Consider the following 17612-nt stretch of genomic DNA (forward strand, 5'->3'; position numbering starts at 1 on the left):
GGGTTCTAGAGGCAAGGTCTAGCTCACATATTGGAGCCAGGAGAGGCTGGAAAAGCCAAGCAGCCTGGAGTCCCCCCGGGAATCAGGGCAGAGCCTTACTGGGTGGGGCTTATGAGGCTGCTACACTGGCTCTATGGGCTCTGTGGCTCTGTGCCCACTAGGAGCTGTTACAGAGGTTGGCTTGGCACTAGAAAGTGGGGAGAGTGGCTTGAGCAGGTCAACGGGCTAGGGAAGGTGTGGCCCCAGCAGCTTGCAGCAGCCACCCTCTTACAAATACTGCATGTCAGACTCTTGAGTGCCTTCCAAATAGTATTTTGTTTTTGATATTCTAACATTCTTGGGAGGAAGGTGTCATCATCCCATTTTATAGGTAAAAAAGAAAACGAGGCCCAAAAGGGTTAAGTCACTTGCCGAAGACTGCAGTGGCCTGGAACCCAGGGTGGTATGACCTAGAGCTCTAACCACGGGGATGAAGTGCTGTTGGATTCCCCTCGACCCCCACCCCTCAGACCTGCTCCTGGGCAGTGGTGGAGATTAGCTCCTGTCACTGAGTTGGTTGGAATATGAGTAAGAGGTAACCATTAAATAATAACAACGAAGCAGCCAACACTGAGCGCATTTTCACAATGTCAGTATGAGCAGAGCACTTTACAGGCAGGCATGAGCTTACCCAGGCATCACAATAACCTGAGAAGGTGAGTCCTCGTATTGCCTTCATTCTGTGGATGAGGCCACTGAAGATTAGAGGTAAAGCAACAAAGCCAGGCAACAGCGGAGCTCGGGCTTGACTGCAAAGCCTGGGTTCAAATCACTATGGGAGAGTGTGTGTGTGTGCGTGTGTGTGTGTGTGTGTGTGTGTTTCACAAGTCTGATGAGCCACTTGCATCTGGTGGCACCAAATACCTTGGGCATCCTCCATATCCCCCTCCAGGGCACATAAACCCAAGCTTAAGCAGCAGCCCTGCTAAGGATCCAGAGAGCCTGGAGAATATGCTAGTGTTTTCTCTACCTTGTGTGTGCTCCCAACTTGGGGCTCTGATCCTGCCTCTCCTGAGGCTGTTCACCCAGGCTTTTCCAGGGAGCCCAGTACAAAGGGGAACCACAGAAGTCCCACATGATCAGGAGCCTGGGCAGGTTGGTGCAGGAGGGCTATGAACAGGGATAGCTGAGTCTGCTAAGCTGCAAACTTGACTTGCCCTTGGGCTCCCCGGTCAAGGCCAACTCTGGCAGCCACAATTAGGCTATTAGTGGGTTTGCTCCCACTTGAGGTAGCTACGATACCTGCAAGATCTTCCTTGGAAGAGACTAGTCTTGGAGAGCTGCTTCCTGGTTCGATTCTGAGAGACAGTCTGAAAATAAAGATTTTCATAAGATCAGTTGAGTTCTGGTTTACCACATGGGAGCCTGTTTGGGGCTGGGAATGGCTACTATTGTCACAGAAGCCAGGAAAACCGTGAGATCTGCTCCAGATCATAGCCACTTCCCTATGAGGTCTTCAGGGGGTTTCCATGGCTAAGAAACAATCGTTAAGAAAGACAACGTGAAAAGGAGTTAAGTGTGGCCTACTGTCTACTGAGTACAGGTGTGTTCACTCCGAACCAGTACGTTTTCTAGATGAGGAAACTGAGGAGTGGTGAGGTTAAGCAGCTTCCCCAAATTCATAGGATTAGCAAGTAGCAAAGTAGGGGATCAAACCCAGGACTGTCTAACTCTGAACCAGAGTTAGTTTTTTTTTTTTTCTTTTTTTTGTGATACAGTCTCGTTCTGTTGCCCAGGCTGGAGTGCAGTGGCAGGATCTCGGCTCACTGCAACCTCTGCCTCCCAGGTTCAAGCGATTCTTGAGCCTCAGCCTCCTGAGTAGCTAGGATTACAGGTGTTTGCAACCACATCTGGCTAATTTTTGTATTTTTAGTAGACACAGGGTTTCGCCATGTTGGCCAGGCTGGTCTCAAACTCCTGAGCTCAAGTAACCAGCCCGCCTTGGCCTTCCAAAGTGCTGAGATTATAGGTATAAGCCACTGCACAGGGCCTCCGAACTGGAGTGTTTAATCATTACACTGCACTACGTGTCATCAGATGCCCTTAAAAAGAGACAAGGCATTGGACATGCTATGAGGACTGGCACTTCTATATATTTTTTTAAGCACCAATTAAGAACTTCCGGGTGAAATGACAGAGTGAAACTAGATGCCAGACTCTTCTTCTCCTCCCAAAACCAACGAAAAGTTATAAAAGCTTACGAGTAAAAGAACTCACCAGGTGCAACTAAACAAGGGAAGGGGCATAATTTAAAGCCATGAATGGAAAGAATTACAGTCAAGGAAAGAAAAACAGAATTCTGAAATTGGACCAAGAGTTGCATCATGGCATGGCTCTTCTCAAGCCCACTGAGAGGTCTCGCTGGGTCTGAGTGGGGGTCCTTATCATTTCCTCTTCTGAATGGCACCAGATGCTGAGGAAATAGGTGGAAAGCATGGTGGATCCTCTGATGGAAACGAAGCCTCCATGGGGCATGATGTGAAACCTGAGGGGATCTCTTTCTGGAATGGGATATGGCTTCCCAATGAGGTGGAAACTCCAGCATAGGTCTTTTGCCAGAACTCACATATGTGAAACAGACTTCTTGCTTACTGCCTCCACAGAACCTGAGTCTCCTAATCCCCCAGGCTAGAGAAGAGAAGAAAGACTAAAATCCCTGGACCTCCCAGCTAGCAGTAAGGGAAAACCAGCCCCTCTTACACACATGGTAGGAGGGCCAGACATCTCCGCCACCCTCATATCAGAGCCATGGAACATCCAGACACAGCCTCTCAAACGGGAGCAATAAGAAAAGAAATGGTATGGCAATACAGCCAACATCCTCCTACCAAAGAAGGAAAGAGAACAGGTGAGCACTGCCCAATGGCCCAACCGAGAAGGCAGCCCCAGGAGCAGGGGAAATCCCCTGAAGTGCTTGGAGCAGTGGAACAACTTATTAACAACACAAGTAAAACAAAACCTAGAAAATGAGATGCTAAAACAAAGGAATGAGATGAAAAAGGAGATTGAAGACCTAGGGGGAACAAATCCAGGACTGAAATAAGAGAGTGACGAACAAATATCTAAGTAGAAATAGACCACCCCAGTGACAGCTGATGAACAAGGTGGAGACTGTCGCTGTTAGAAAGAAGTGAATGGATATGCTGGGCAGAGCATCCAACACAGAGATTCCTGGAATCCCTGGAAGAGAGAAGCCATGAAATAGCACAGAAGTAGTCAAATATACAAACAAAAGGAGTTCTTCTGCCATGAAGAAAGACTAAGCCCTGGTCTGGGGAAATCTGGTAGAAAACCTCTACTCTGAGGCATTGTCTTATTAAGCTGTTAAACTTCAAGGAATTCGCCTACAAGGCAGACAAGTCCCCTAACAAGAAGAAAGAAAAAGCCAGATGGGCTCATTCTCTACAACACCTAAAGCCAGAAGTCAATAGCACACCGCCTGCAGCACTGAGGGAGAGAAGCAAAGGAGGGCAGCCAGCAAGACCAGGCCCAGTCCAATGCAGGCATTTCCCTGAGGGAAAGCCGGGCATGCAGGCCCTGTGAGCGCTTTTATCATTTTGGTGGAATAGGGTAGGGGGACCTACTTCCTGAAGAAATGCAGCTAAATAAGGGACAGATTAAAGACTCCAGGAATGGAGAAGCTGTGGAGAAACAACAGGTGGTAAAAACTGAATCTGTTTAAATATACTAAACATTGGGAATTATGATTCCTGAATATCATGTTTATGTTATAGACTTGGACTACGTTGTAATAATAATATAACCCAAAAAATTGGAAGCTGGTGAAGTGGAGGTGAAGGAGGGGGGAGAGGGCTAATTCTCATCTTTCATAACCAGAGTAGGCTGACAGTATTCACAATGTAAACCTAGTTGAAATTAAACTTACTGACTCAAGCCTCCTAATGTTTTTCCTGACCTCTTTTATTAATTTTTTTTTTTTTTTTTTTTTGAGACGGAGTTTCGCTCTTGTTACCCAGGCTGGAGTGCAATGGCGCGATCTTGGCTCACCTCAACCTCCGCCTCCTGGGTTCAGGCAATTCTCCTGCCTCAGCCTCCTGAGTAGCTGGGATTACAGGCACGCGCCACCATGCCCAGCTAATTTTTGTATTTTTAGTAGAGACGGGGTTTCACCATGTTGACCAGGATGATCCCGATCTCTTGACCTCGTGATCCGCCCGCCTCGGCCTCCCAAAGTGCTGGGATTACAGGCGTGAGCCACTGCGCCCGGCCAATTTTTTTTTTTTTTTGAGATGGAGTCTTGCTTTGTCATCCAGGCTGGAGTGTGGTGGCACGATCTCGGCTCACTGCAACCTCCACCTCCCAGGTTCAAGTAATTCTCCTGCCTCAGTTTCCCAAGTAGCTATGACTACAGGCGTACCCCACCACACCCAACTAATTTTTGTATTTTTAGTAGAGATGGGGTTTCATCATGTTGGTCAGGCTGGTCTTGAACTCCTGACCTCAGGTGATCTGCCCTCCTCAGCCTCCCAAAGTGCTGAGATTACAGGCATGAGCCACCATGCCCAGTCCTCTTTTATTAATCTTAGAAGACTCTTTTAGAAAATAATCTCTCTTTTGGTAAGTAAATATTTATTTAAAGAGCAGTATTTTTTTTTCACATTTTATTTCAGTTTTTTTCTGGTTAAATTAAAATGAAATTAAAGTTAGTATTTTAAATTAAAAATAGCCAGTGTGGTATAATCCAATTTTAATATTCTATCCTTGCATCCATCTATCTATCCATTCTTCCCTACATATATATAAATTTTCTATGCCTAGAAAAATGTCCAAAAGTATGTTCACTTAATGCTAACAGCCATGCTTTCTAGGTAATGGGAAATTGGGTAAATTTTCTTAAATAACATAAAGTAGAATAAAGGCTATGGGAAGTAAAGCACCAGTTGGACCTCTTGGCATAATATCTCCAAAGCAGATGGGGCAGGATGTCAGCAATGCAATGTCACTAATGCAATAACTAAGCCATTGCATCCTTGTGGGTGAGAAGTCAGCCTCCAGATGTGAGTTGAGCCACAGAGTGTGGGTCCTCAAGCAGAATCACAGGCTCTGCCCATCTCTTGCCACTTGGAGCCAGAACCTCCCTGGGAAGGAACTCCCTTGATGGTCTGAGGGCCGGGGATAAGAATGCAGGCTTCTTCCCTGGGTTTGTCCACTTTGACCACAACAAAGAGCCTTTGTAAAAACCCAGGCTGACTGTTGTTTAGTATCAGGTGCTGGGGTGTTCAAAGTTCTTCAGCATAGAAGGAGTAATTACTCATGATTTGCAGCTTGTCCAAAGATTATCTCATGGGTAGAAGTATTTATAGGCCATTTTTTCTCTCTAAAGCATATTAGTGTTAATGAAAAACCACTGTCTCCTTTATCATAATGCTGGTGCATAAATGGAAAATATCCCAGAAACTAAGTGGGAATAATTTTGTACTGCAGGGCACTCTTTTCAGGAACAGAAAATGCTTTGTAAATAAATAAAATGAGCTTGATTTGTGGTGAACATAATTTTAAAGGTAATCTCTGGCTTTCATCTATTGTTGTTACTATTATGTAACAGATCACAATTTCATATTATATTTTAACAAATTATTATATAAAACAACTAAAAGCATTATGTCTATGTTCCAAAAGATCATTAGAAAGCGTTATGTCTACGTTCCAAAAGATCATTAGGGAGCTTTGAAAAAATACAACTTTTCAGGTCCCACCCCAGACATCTGGATGGTTAGAGAGTTTCCCAGGTGACTCTGGTTCACAGACAAGCCTGCAGATGCTCCTGTAGAGCTGACCAGGTAGGGCACTGCTTGAACATCCATTCCCCTTAGGATCTTTACTGGTGAGTGAATTATGGGTAATGTGGTGGTTTTCTCTGTGGCCACAGTTCTCTACAGTTTTCACTAACTTAGATGAGGACCATGTAATCTGGCTAATCAAATTCACAGAAACAAAACTGGAAGAGATAAAAAATATACTGAATAACAAGATTCCAAGGAATCATGGCATATTGGAAGCAACCATAAGATAAGATTTAAAAGAATACATATGCTCCTCAACTTACAATGGGGATACATCCCACTAAACCCATCATAGGTTGAAAATATTACAAGTCAAAAATGCATTTAATACACTTAACCTACCAAACACCATAGCTTAGTCTAGCCTACCTTAAATGTGCCCAGAACACTTACATTAGCCTACAGTTTGGCAAAATCATCTAACACAAAGCCTACTGAAGTATTGAATATCTTATGGCATTTATTAAATACCGTACTGAAAATGAAAAATGGAATGGCTGTATGAGTACTCAAAGTAAAGTTTCTACTGAATGCATGTTGCTTTGGCACCACTGTAAAGTTGAAAAATAAGTTGAACCATCCCAGGTTGGGGACCATCTGTGAATGTGAAATTGACATTTAAGTGGTAAATGACTGATTATAAGATGGCTGGGGCTTGCCTTAATATCAGGTCATATGAAAAAGTACTGAGGTTCTTAGTTGGTCTCAAGCTGAAAATGAGCCAGGAGGACTTCCAAGCAGTATTGCAGACAAGAGTTAACACGAAAAATCCTTCTCTTCCCTCCAAATACATAGAAATGCTGGATACATTCCCAGATGCCACAAATGAAGAAAGAACTGAAAGCCACAGCAGCGTTAGTAGAAAATGAGGCCAGAGGGCCCATGGGGTTCTTATGAGAACTGGGTCTACTCTACAGGGGCTGTACAGGGAAGGAGGTAGGGCCTTGAATCCTGTAGAGAGCTGAGAGTCAAAAGGAACTGTCTCATCCTTGAAACAGACTCTTGGAGAACTGTCTGCTGGTATGGAGATACGGCTAGAAGCTGCCTTGCCACCCAGCACTGTGGGTGATGGAGTCACTTGTGAGAACCAGAGTACCAAGCCTGTGCCATTCACAGAGTGGAGTCCAAGTTCATATTATTCATGCCATATGGGAAAGCCACACTGAGAAGTTAACACAACACCTTCCTCTGAACGGGGGGGTGGGGGGGGTGCTATGAGGATGGGGCAGAGATGAGTATGAGAGCTATTCAGACATCAGCACTGTGAGGTCTGTGAGGTTCAGAGATCACACTGCACACGTGTGCTTGTGTGTGCTGGGGCATGGGCGCTACTGCAGTGGACTTTGATAAATCTACTTGCAGGGACCTGAGTGCTAAGGACAAAAGTGGGGCTGAGGGGCCTAACTGACATAGGAGTAGGTGGGGACTTACTTGTAGTTGTCATCTTCCACAAACTTCTGGAGCTCTTCGATGTAGCGTACGGACTTCAGGTACTTCTGCACATGGGGCAGGGTGGTGAGGTGATCTGTAAAATGTGGACAAAATCCAGAGACTTCAGACTCTCTCCATCTTTAGGCCCCCAAATGAGAAGTACGGAGATCATTAATTTTAGATGCTCCTGGGACACTGAGATTCATTCACTCTTCCAGCAGTTGCTGATGCTCTTTGGGGACTGGCCCTGTGTTGAGCACTGGAACAGAGGGCTCATCAGGCCTCGGTTCTGCCCTCAAGGGGTGCCCCCCAGATGGCTGGGCCTTAGTCACCATACTTTGAGGTCACCATGGTTTTTCAGCCAGGAAGGAGGAGCTGTACCTCCACTCAGAGATCAGGGGCTGGGTAAAGATGGCTGGCTCCCTGGCCTCCAGAACAGACCAAAGCTAGGTGTCTGTGCCCTAAAACAGGCTTCCACTGGGGTAACTGAGCAAGCCTCCCATACCTACCCACCTGCTGTGTGACATGAATGCAAGAATGAATGAACAGACCCTGTCCAGCCAGATATGGAGGCCCAACCCAGAAGCTGGCCCAAGACTAGAGCTGTTGCATCCTAGGAAGAAAGGGAGGTACCCAGGGACCTAAAATATGGCTGTGCCAAGCTCTGCAGCAGGTAATTTTATAGGAGTCATCTTTGTTAACCTTCACAACTGCCTCATGTGGGAGAAACAATATCCCCATTGCACAGAGGAAGAAACTGTGGCAACCTGGGTTTGGACTCCAAGTGATGGAAGCCTTCTGCCACATAGTGCTGCCTGTCTCTGGAGTGACTGGTGTCAGCTGCTCTCTGCAGATCTTCACAGTCACTGCACTCCTTCTGAGAGGGCCACTGGGTCGAACAGAACAAGCCAAGAGCAGAGATGGAGGGAGTAGAGGAGGCTGTGAAGAGGAGTAGAAAAGAGGGTGGGGAGGACCCTCGCTTTCCGGGGAGGTGCATCCAGGTGCAGCAGGAGCACCCAATGGCTCTGGGCCTTCACAGCAAAATTCTGAGCAGATCATTTTTTTTCTCTGAAGACTCAGTGTTCTCTCTGAAGTGAGGATGACACCTGTATTACAAAGCTGATGGTGGAGATGACGTAGGTGAAGGTCAACAATGGTAAGACAGCATTTGCTGGGCTCTCATGAAATGTCAGGGACTGTGCTAAGGGCTCTGCATGAATCACATCCCCATTTTCATGCCTGAGAAAACCTTCAAGGGGAGAAAATGATTTTTCAAGAGACAGAGCTGGAATAGGAACCCGAGTCCATCTGACCCTGAAGCCCATGTCTGTGGTTGCTCTGCTGTCCAGTGGGACAAGAGGTGTCAGTGTATTTGGTAGAAAGGGCCAGGGCCAGGCGAGACCTGTACTGGGAATTCAGGTGCCTCCCACCCCTTTTGTCAGAGAAAAGTTGCTCTGAAGTATGAGAAACCCCACCTTGCCTGGGGATGCTTGTGGAGGGGCTTGTGAGCAGGGCTCTTGCTTCAGTGAACCTACCCTGGCTTCTCTGTGATATTCCCAAATGGAAGCTGTGGATTTCTCACATTCTATGCACAGTGGGTGAGGCTGGGTTCCTTCCTACACCTCTCTTTGGTGCTCTCAGACTTTTACTCCTCTGCTCTCTTGTGAAAACCTTGTTCTTCAGAGGCAGGTGCCTAGAGCCCCATCTCCTATGTGCCATGCCCTCTTCACTGCTGACTTCTGCTGAATAGCTGCCTGCTCGTCAGTGCTAATTCCCAGAAGACCTGAGCACTTGGCCCACAGTCAAGTGCCACACACCAAGTCTGCCATCTTCTCAGGTGAAATCAATCCTCACATAGATGGCCCATCCAGCATTCTGACATCAACTCCAGTGACTTTCTCCATCCCTCTTACATACCCACCATCATGGGCACACTGTGGATCTGGCCACGTGCAGCAGGGTGTGGCCAATCACTTATCACATCATTTTCCTTCTCCTTCTAGGCCCACAGCTAGATTACATTTCCTAGCCACTGTCGGCAAAAGTGATCTGTACCGCTTGCAAGCCTAGCCTATAAAACACACCCTTGTATGGTTCTCTCTCTTCCTGCATCTGCCAGCCAGATGCAGACTCCAGTGGAGGATTCTGAGGCCATGGGAGACGGCATAGTCACAGGCAAAAGTAGGCTGATCCCTGAATCTGCTTGGAGGGGAGCTGCCCAGAAAGCTCTTCATGAATGAACGAATGAGCCAGAAGCCAGAAAGACCTGGGCTCTGCCACTCACTAGACATGTGATTGTGGACAAGTAACTAAACTGTTTTCAGAGCCTCAGTTTCCTCACCTGTAATACTAATAGTAACATCTAGTTTGCACAGCTTTTGAAGATCAAACTTATGTATAAAAGGATCTAGTACATGTTTGACGCTCAAGATATTAAAATGAGAAACTTCGTAGTTCTCTGTCTGGTTTCTAGAGCTTTCTCACTGATAAGACCCAAATTTCAATGAGGTAAGATTTCACGATTCCAACAACAAGGGTACTAACCATAGCTGCAGGAAACTTGTAAATCAGCAATTATTCGAAGAATATTGTTCATCTGATTGGATCTTTGTTCATTTTCCATGATGCTGCCTGAGGCAGGATATGCAGAATCAATGTAGATTAAATCCAGAAGATAGATACCTAAAATAAAGAAGATATTTTATGATAGACGGAGCTTACCACAAACCAGAACAAAATCACACAAAATAGTACTAATCTGCTAAAAAATATAAAGGGTGACTTATGGAAAACTGAGATAATATTTGGACTTTAATTCCAGTCCTGATTACTAATTTTTTCACACAGACTGCCCAACTATAAATCAAATATCTGAGCCACAGCCAAAATGTACGCTGGCAAGATTTTAGCATTTCTAGTTAAAATACTCTCCAGCAATAAGGTTTTTACCTGTAACCCAACTAGAAAATAACAGGACATGAAAGGGATGAATACTTGTGTTTCTCACCAACTGGTAAAGTTTAATAGGTCTAAAGTGCCATGTCCAGGAGAACACCCATTTGAGCTGATTTCAGTTTTTTCTTTATTTACCCAGCTGTCTGTCTATTTGTCTGTCTGTTCCCCTACCCATACCCCACCATACATTAACTAAGAAACAAAAGAAAAAATTTAAAAAGCAACAGCTCTCAGTACAAAGAACTAAAGCGAGAGACAGAATTTCGCCAAGGGTGCTTAATAAGAAAATAAGATGCGAAATAAAAATATGGCTATGTTACAGAAATAGTAACATCTAGTTTGCACAGCTTTTGAAGATCAAACCTGTGTCTGAAAGGATCTTAATAAGATCTGTCACAGGCCAGTGATAAGCTGGGGGGATGTGAGGACAAACTGACTGTCTGGGGATGGGGAAGGGGCACTGGATATGCAGCCACCACATAGCTCTCAGCGGGCTGACTAGCCGCAAGGCCGTACTCCAGGCCACCTGGAGATGTGCATGGGCCATGGATGGGATGTCCTTTCAGCCGTTCTCCATGGGCACTGCTATTGTGCCCACCACACTGGCAAAGTTGGGCAGGAGAAGTGATGTAAAACAGAATTCAAGGCAGAAAACACTAAGCAAAGCAAAGAGGAGTGCTTGCTCTAAAAACAAAAGTCCAGGTGATAGAGACGCTCTAATGGTTAAAAATTTCTATGCATAAAGAAACAACACATCAAATTATACATAGTAAAAAAATGTTAGAAATAAAAAGTGAGTTCAACAAAGACACAACCATAGAGGGAGGCTTTGGTATGTCTTCTCCAGAATTCACTTAAGTATGGTATGTGTACACACATAAGCATACACACACATACACATATGAATGCAATGATATAGTATTATAGTAACAAAGTTAACAAGCTTGAGGCAGAGCATGGTGGCTCATGCCTGTAATCCCAGCACTTTGGGAGGCCAAGGTAAGTGAATCGCTTGAGACTAGGAGCTTGGGACCAGCTTGGGCAACACGGCAAAACCCTGTATCTACACAAGTACAAAAATTAGCCGGGCATGGTGGTGCACACCTGTAGTCCCAGCTATTTGGGAGGCTGAAGCAGGAGGATTGCTTGAGCCCAGGAGGTGGAGGCTGCAGTGAGCTGAGATTGTGCCACTGCACTCCAGCCTAGGCGAAAGAGTAAGACTCTTGTCTAGGAAAAAAAAAAAAAAATATATATATATATATATATACACACACACACACACACATATGTATGCGCCAGACACGGTGGCTCATGCCTGTAATACCAGCACCTTGGGAGGCCGAGGTGGGTGGATCACCTGAGGTCAGGAGATCAAAACCAGCCTGGCCAACATGGTGAAACCCCATCTCTAACAAAAATACAAAATTAGCCAGGTGTGGTGGTGGGCACCCGTAATCTTAGCTACTCGGGAGGATGAGGCAGGAGAATCACTTGAACCCAGGAGGCAGCGGCTGCAGTGAGCTGAGATCAGGCCACTGCACTCCAGCCTGGGCAAAAGAGCAAGACTCTGTCTTAAAATAATAATAATAACAACAACCTAGGTTTTCTATAAATGAAAATATAGTTCTTTTCAGGTACCCATGGAGTACTTACAAAAATTGATTTATCCAAAGAAAACCTCAGTGAGTTCTAAAAAGTAAATGCCATATTATCTACTTTCATTGACCTTACTACATCTAGGATTTAACTATAAATATAGAAAAAAAATCTAACCCCTTGAAAACACACACATGTGCACACACACACTGATGTAACTCATAGGTCGAAGAAAAAATAAAAAATCTGTTTGAAGAATCTATTAGAAGACAATGACAAGGAGAATACTACACATCAAAACTTATGGGTTCTGACCAAGGTGGTAATCAGGGGGAAACTTATAGCCTTAAAAGTTTACTATTAAACAACTAAGAATTATTACAAACATTGGAATTAACTTGGTTAATTCTATGAAAGCTGTGAGGGTTTGTGCATGGATAGATGAGCACTGTACTAAGAGTTATATGTTCGTTCTCTTATTTATCCTTCTAACAACCTATTTTACAGAGGAGGAAAAGGAAACTCAGAGAGGATGTGTAACTTGCTCAAGGTCATACAGCTGGTAAATGATAGAGACAGGAGTCGAACCCAAGCCTGCCCCTCCAGAGTGCACACTTCCTGCTGTTGCAGTGGACCACTGGTGCTAGATACCATGAGTCATTCGTCTGCTTTTAAAATAGCTGCATATTGTCATGGGAAACTGTTAAATCACAGAAACATATGCTAATACTTCTCACAGGAGCCATTTCCACTTCCTTTCTTTCTGGCAGTACCATGTTTCCAAAATTTTAATAATTAGAAATAATTTCCCTTGTAGAGAAGCTCCAAGTTTGGTGAGTTTAAATCTACAGATTTATTCTTTCTCTTCTCCTTGTTTTTCTTCTCCCCTTTTAAAAATGTAACTCAGTTACCACCCTGAAGAGTCAGCAACGGCAATCCTGAAAATGCTATTACTGCTTCAACCAACACAAAAAGCATCCTCTAGTGCAGAGCAGGGAGTGAAGGGACGTGGGACACAGGGCAGCTTTATTCCAGAAGCAATGTGTAGACTTCGGCCCAGCTGGCTCAGAGTGGCAGAGTGAAAGCTCAGCCCAGGAGCAGAGAAACTGGAGAGCAGGATGAGGGGAAAAGAAACTTCCTCCCTGGGGATCAACTCCAAGACAGGAACTTCCCTCCCGTCTCATGGGATCCTGCCACCAATGCTGGAAAGTAGAGGAAAAGGCTACAGCTCAGAGAGATTAAGAAACCTGCCCAAGGCCTCACAGCAAGGGTAATGGAATTTGAACCCAGGTCTATCAGGCTGCTGTACCCATGTTCCCACTCACTGGTCATCAGAAACACAAAGGGAGTTGCCTTTCCTCACATAACACCCTCAACATGAAAGGTGCACTCTATGCCGCACTGTGAGGACAGGTGCCGGACACTGGCCCTCCTCTTGGGTTCCTGGAGGTGGATCCCTGAGTGGTGCTCTGCGAACTGTGGCCCACAGAGTTCATAATTCTCCTCTACAAAACATGCAGATGCCCACACCTGCCTACTCCTCAAGACCCAGGAGTGTGAGCCAAGGCCATACCTGCTGAGGACTGGGTAGTGCACCCCTCAAAAGGAAGCCTCCTGGCCCCAGTGACATGGGGAGACCTTGAGCCTAGGCAATGCCTGGAAAGAGCCTCCATATAAATAGCCTTTCACTCCCACAACAAAAACCACAGCACAAGCAGCAAGTCTCCTACAGTTAACACTGCACAAATCCACAGAAATTCTTTTAGTATTGTATTAGTCCACAACAGAGATATGCATAAGCCTAAACTATAATGAAATCATAAGAATGACCACCTTCCACTCATACTGTGTCAGGCACAACATGAGCCCTACATGTAGTTGGCACTCCCCACAACTGCACTCAAACACTTGTTTGCTTCATTTGTGTATTTCAAACCTGACTCCCCATCAGACCTAAGGCCTCAAGGGGTAGGAAGTGCATCTTGCTCCAGGAGCTCAATCTCCAGCATCTAGAATCAAGCACACAGGAGCTGCTTGGTAAACACTAGCTGACGAAGGGATGCAAGAGTGAAGGCATATTTTATTTAACTTATACAATAACCTTATGCAGCACATGCTACCCTCGTTTTATAGTTGAAGAGAGAGCCACCACCAGTCAAGTGATGATAAAGATAGCATTACTGAGCACTTACTGTATGCCAGGTTCTAAACTAAGAGCTTTGCCCAGATTATTGATTCATAAGAAAAATGCTGTTGTCAGGGAGGTTTTATTGTGATTTTATAAAAGGAAGAAACTGAAGCTGAGAATGGTTACATTACTCGTCTATGGCCACATAGCTGGGAAGTGGTAGAGGCAGGATTTGAGCACAGGTCTGTCCAGGTTGTCTACTGTCGGTCCTTCTTTCACTCCAGCCAGACTCTCTGGTGTGTGGCAGCCAGTGAGGCAAGATACGTGCATAGATGAACCCAGGCTATGGCTATCTGTGCCTGATTTCTCCTATGGGGTCAACACGCTCCAAGAGGGATTATGACCCTGCTGTAGCTGCCTCCCCTGCTCTATCTACTCTCCACCTTCCTCACAGCCACTGTGGTCATCAGTCTGTCCCAGGTCCCATCATCAGTGGCTCACCTAGTCCTGGGGGCCTTTCCAGCTCTGCCACATGACAAGCAGCTGTGGTATAAGTGAGAGAAGGTGGGGTCCAGAGCCAGGGAACTCAGAACCCTGGCTCTGCCACTCACCATCTGGGTGGCCTTATGCAAGCCTTTTTACCTCCCAGGGCCTCAGTTTCCTTGACTAAGTTTAACAACAGTGGTTTACAGGAGTCTCCCAGTCCAGGGCCTGGACCACTGAAGTGCCCAAGAAGCTGAGCTGACCTAATGGCTGGTCCTGCAAGGCCCTATTTGAAGCAGCAGCATGGGAGGAATGGGCCCAGCTGGGTTTGCCATGACCATGGATGGTGCCCAGATGCCGACTGCGTGGTGGTCACCCCTCAGCCGGACCAGCTCATGGCCTTGTGTATGACTTGGGGTTGTGGCTTATGAATCACAAAGGCATGTGGGCAAAGTCCTGCTGTCTGGACAGAATCTTGAGGTCCAGGGAAGCCAAATCATCCCTGGCTCCCCAAGGTCACCTGGATTGGGATGGCACAGCTGGACATCTCAGCTCCTATTCCTATTTACACAGAGTTACTATAGCGAATGACATTGTGATGTTGGCCTTATGAAGATGGACAGCGATTGGATCAACTACAGGCCCTGGCTGCTTTGGGGCTGGACAGTGCCAGGGACCAGGCAAGGTTGAGAGGTGCAGACCTATTAGGGTAAACGACCCTGACAGTAACAGCCACTATCTACTCCAGGGAAGGTAGGTATTGCTTTTACCATGGCACCTTAGCAGTGACCTGTACAGAAGGCACCCTTGTTCCCTATCATTTTACAGATTAGGAAACAAGCTCAATGAAGTGACTTGGCCAAGATCATATAACTTGCAAGTGGGGGAATCTGGATTTGAATTCAGGACTGCCTGACTCCAAAGATCTGGGACAGAGAGCAGTGCTAGGGGCTGGGGGCTAGAAGTCACTGGCTGGCACAGGGATGAGGGTCCCAGGCACAGAGTTGGGGGTGTGAGGACCCTTGCTGTGGCCCGTCTCCCTCAAGGCCCAGGACACTGCTGGCAGCTGGCATCTGCCCCATGGCCATGCCAACCCCCATACTGGACCTCCTCTGAGACAAACAGATACCAGACCATGCTTGGGCTCTGCTCCCTCCTTCTATACCCCACACAGGGCCTGGTGACACTGCTATAGCTGCCACATGAGTGCCAAGCAGACTGCCATAATGAGGCAGACCCCCAGGATTGGAGTGAGCAGCTCTCAGCTTGCTCTGCTACAGAAGCTTTCTGCAGCTGGGCTGGCCTCAACACAAGGGGCAGATGGCCAAGCCTGCTTCCTGACAGTGAATACAGGCTCCCCACCAGAGATGTCCACAGGACACCCAGTTCCAAGTAGGGAGTGTCAGGCTGACAAAAGAGGCGCTCTTCTAAACAGACACCTTCTCTGAAGCTGAGGGACACCCATGCTCAATGGCCCAGAGCCTGCTTGAAGCTGAGCGCTCACAGCCTCCCCAAGCCAAAGCCCGCGGCTGGCACCAGGGCTTCCCACAAGGCCAGAGACTCACTGCTCCCTTGTTCTCCCATCGCCACCCCGTCTCACTTCCATCCCGAGTCTGGTTTTGGTTTTTCTCATACAGCTATCTTTTTAATAAGAAAAATTCTGCTGTGTTGAGGAAAAAAAAAAAAACCTCTACAGCATAAAAATGTGCCACATTTCCATCTTATACTTTCCATTTTCCCTCTCTCCCTTTTTCAAAGTTTGAAATGAAAGACTTTTTTCCATGTTCTCCTGCTCTGACTTGAAAAGACCACTTTCAAATTTCAGGATTGAGGAGTGCTGGCACCCAGAACTATACTTGTGTGGTTTGATCACATAAACTGTCCTGATAAATTCCAAATGAAATAACAGAGCAGCAGCTCATTAGGGTGTGTGTGCTCTCTTTAAGAGAGCACAAAGCAGTTCCATCTACTGCATGACAAGATCTCAGCAGGCAGCCCAGGCTCCCCGAGGAGATGGGGAAGACCATGAGTATTAACTAGCACCTGCTAATTAATATCCATCAAACAAAACAGGGCTTCAGAACAAATCCTCATTTAGAGAGTATTCCTTTTATGAAAGCTGTTGGAAGCTAACTGTCAATGAGACAGTTTCCTCAGCCTGCAGAAGGGGGCGGGCGTAGGCAGTCACATGGCAAGTGGTCAGAGGCCATGCTTTCTGGATGAGCACATGGCCTTGTGTATGACTTGGGGTTGCGGCTCATGAATCACAAAGGCACGTGGGCAAAGTCCTGCTGTCTGGACAGAATCCTGAAGTCCAGGGAAGCCAAGTCACCTCCTGGCTCCCCAAGGTGAAATAAGGACACACCTATAGATCCCCTCATACCCTGGTGATTGCCTGGTAATGTACAGGCACAAGGAAGTAACCCACTGTTTGCAAATGTTCCCCTAGAGTGCAATGAATGGCATAGCGTGAGCTGGGGTTCTGATTGGCAATAAGAAAGGGCACGAGGAGAGGGCATGCATCTGGTTACTGTTATTGGCCTTTTTTTTGTGCTGGACACTGTGCTGAGTATATTACATGTGCTAGCTCATTTAACCCTTCAACAACTATTGGGAATAGAGAAGAAACTGACACTTTTTTTTCTGCCTAACACCCACTCCCTATTTTGGAAACAGCTCTTGATTTCCTTTTGGGGAAATTGTACCTCCCACACTCATAACCCATGTGCTTTCGGGCATCTGGAACAATTCCATCTCCTTCTCTGTTCCAGAGATAAAAACAAAATTTTTAAAAATAATTATTTGGGAAAGAAAAAACATTCACCAAATAATTTCGAAGTGAAAGAAGAAGTTAAAATTAAAATATCAAAATTATCCACAATGATGCAAGGCCATGTAATTACTGAGAGAAAAGTCCACAGCGTCAAATGCTTATGTTAATAATTAAGAAATATTTAAAAAGTGAAGTTAGTATTCATTATATAGAACTAGAAAAAGAACAAAAGAAAGGAGAAAACAATTTAAAATATAAAAGCATAAATAATTAATTTTAAAAAAATCAAAAGTCTAGCAGAATGATAAAACTGAAAATTGGTTCTCTGAGAAAATCAATGAAGTGGACAATCCTTTGGTATGTATGATTGAGGAAAAAAGAAATACCACACAGATGAACAATA

General features: G+C 45.7%; 1 protein-coding gene across 10 annotated transcripts in view; it reads right to left on the minus strand.

Moving 5' to 3' along the window:
- RALGPS1 (Ral GEF with PH domain and SH3 binding motif 1) overlaps positions 1-17612 on the minus strand; it is a 317405-nt gene that overhangs the window by 51159 nt on the left and 248634 nt on the right. For all 10 annotated transcript variants that reach the window (XM_021674032.2, XM_064377874.1, XM_012458122.3 and 7 more), the window contains 3 exons: positions 9819-9956; positions 7275-7368; positions 1282-1349 (listed from right to left, as the gene is read on the minus strand). In XM_021674032.2, the coding sequence (XP_021529707.1) occupies positions 1282-1349; positions 7275-7368; positions 9819-9956 (300 nt within the window). The remainder of the gene's footprint in view (positions 1-1281; positions 1350-7274; positions 7369-9818; positions 9957-17612) is intronic.

Source organism: Aotus nancymaae, unplaced genomic scaffold, assembly GCF_030222135.1.
Source record: "Aotus nancymaae isolate 86718 unplaced genomic scaffold, 86718_ANA_hifiasm-v0.15.2.pri h1tg000003l, whole genome shotgun sequence".
NCBI lineage: Eukaryota > Metazoa > Chordata > Mammalia > Primates > Aotidae > Aotus > Aotus nancymaae.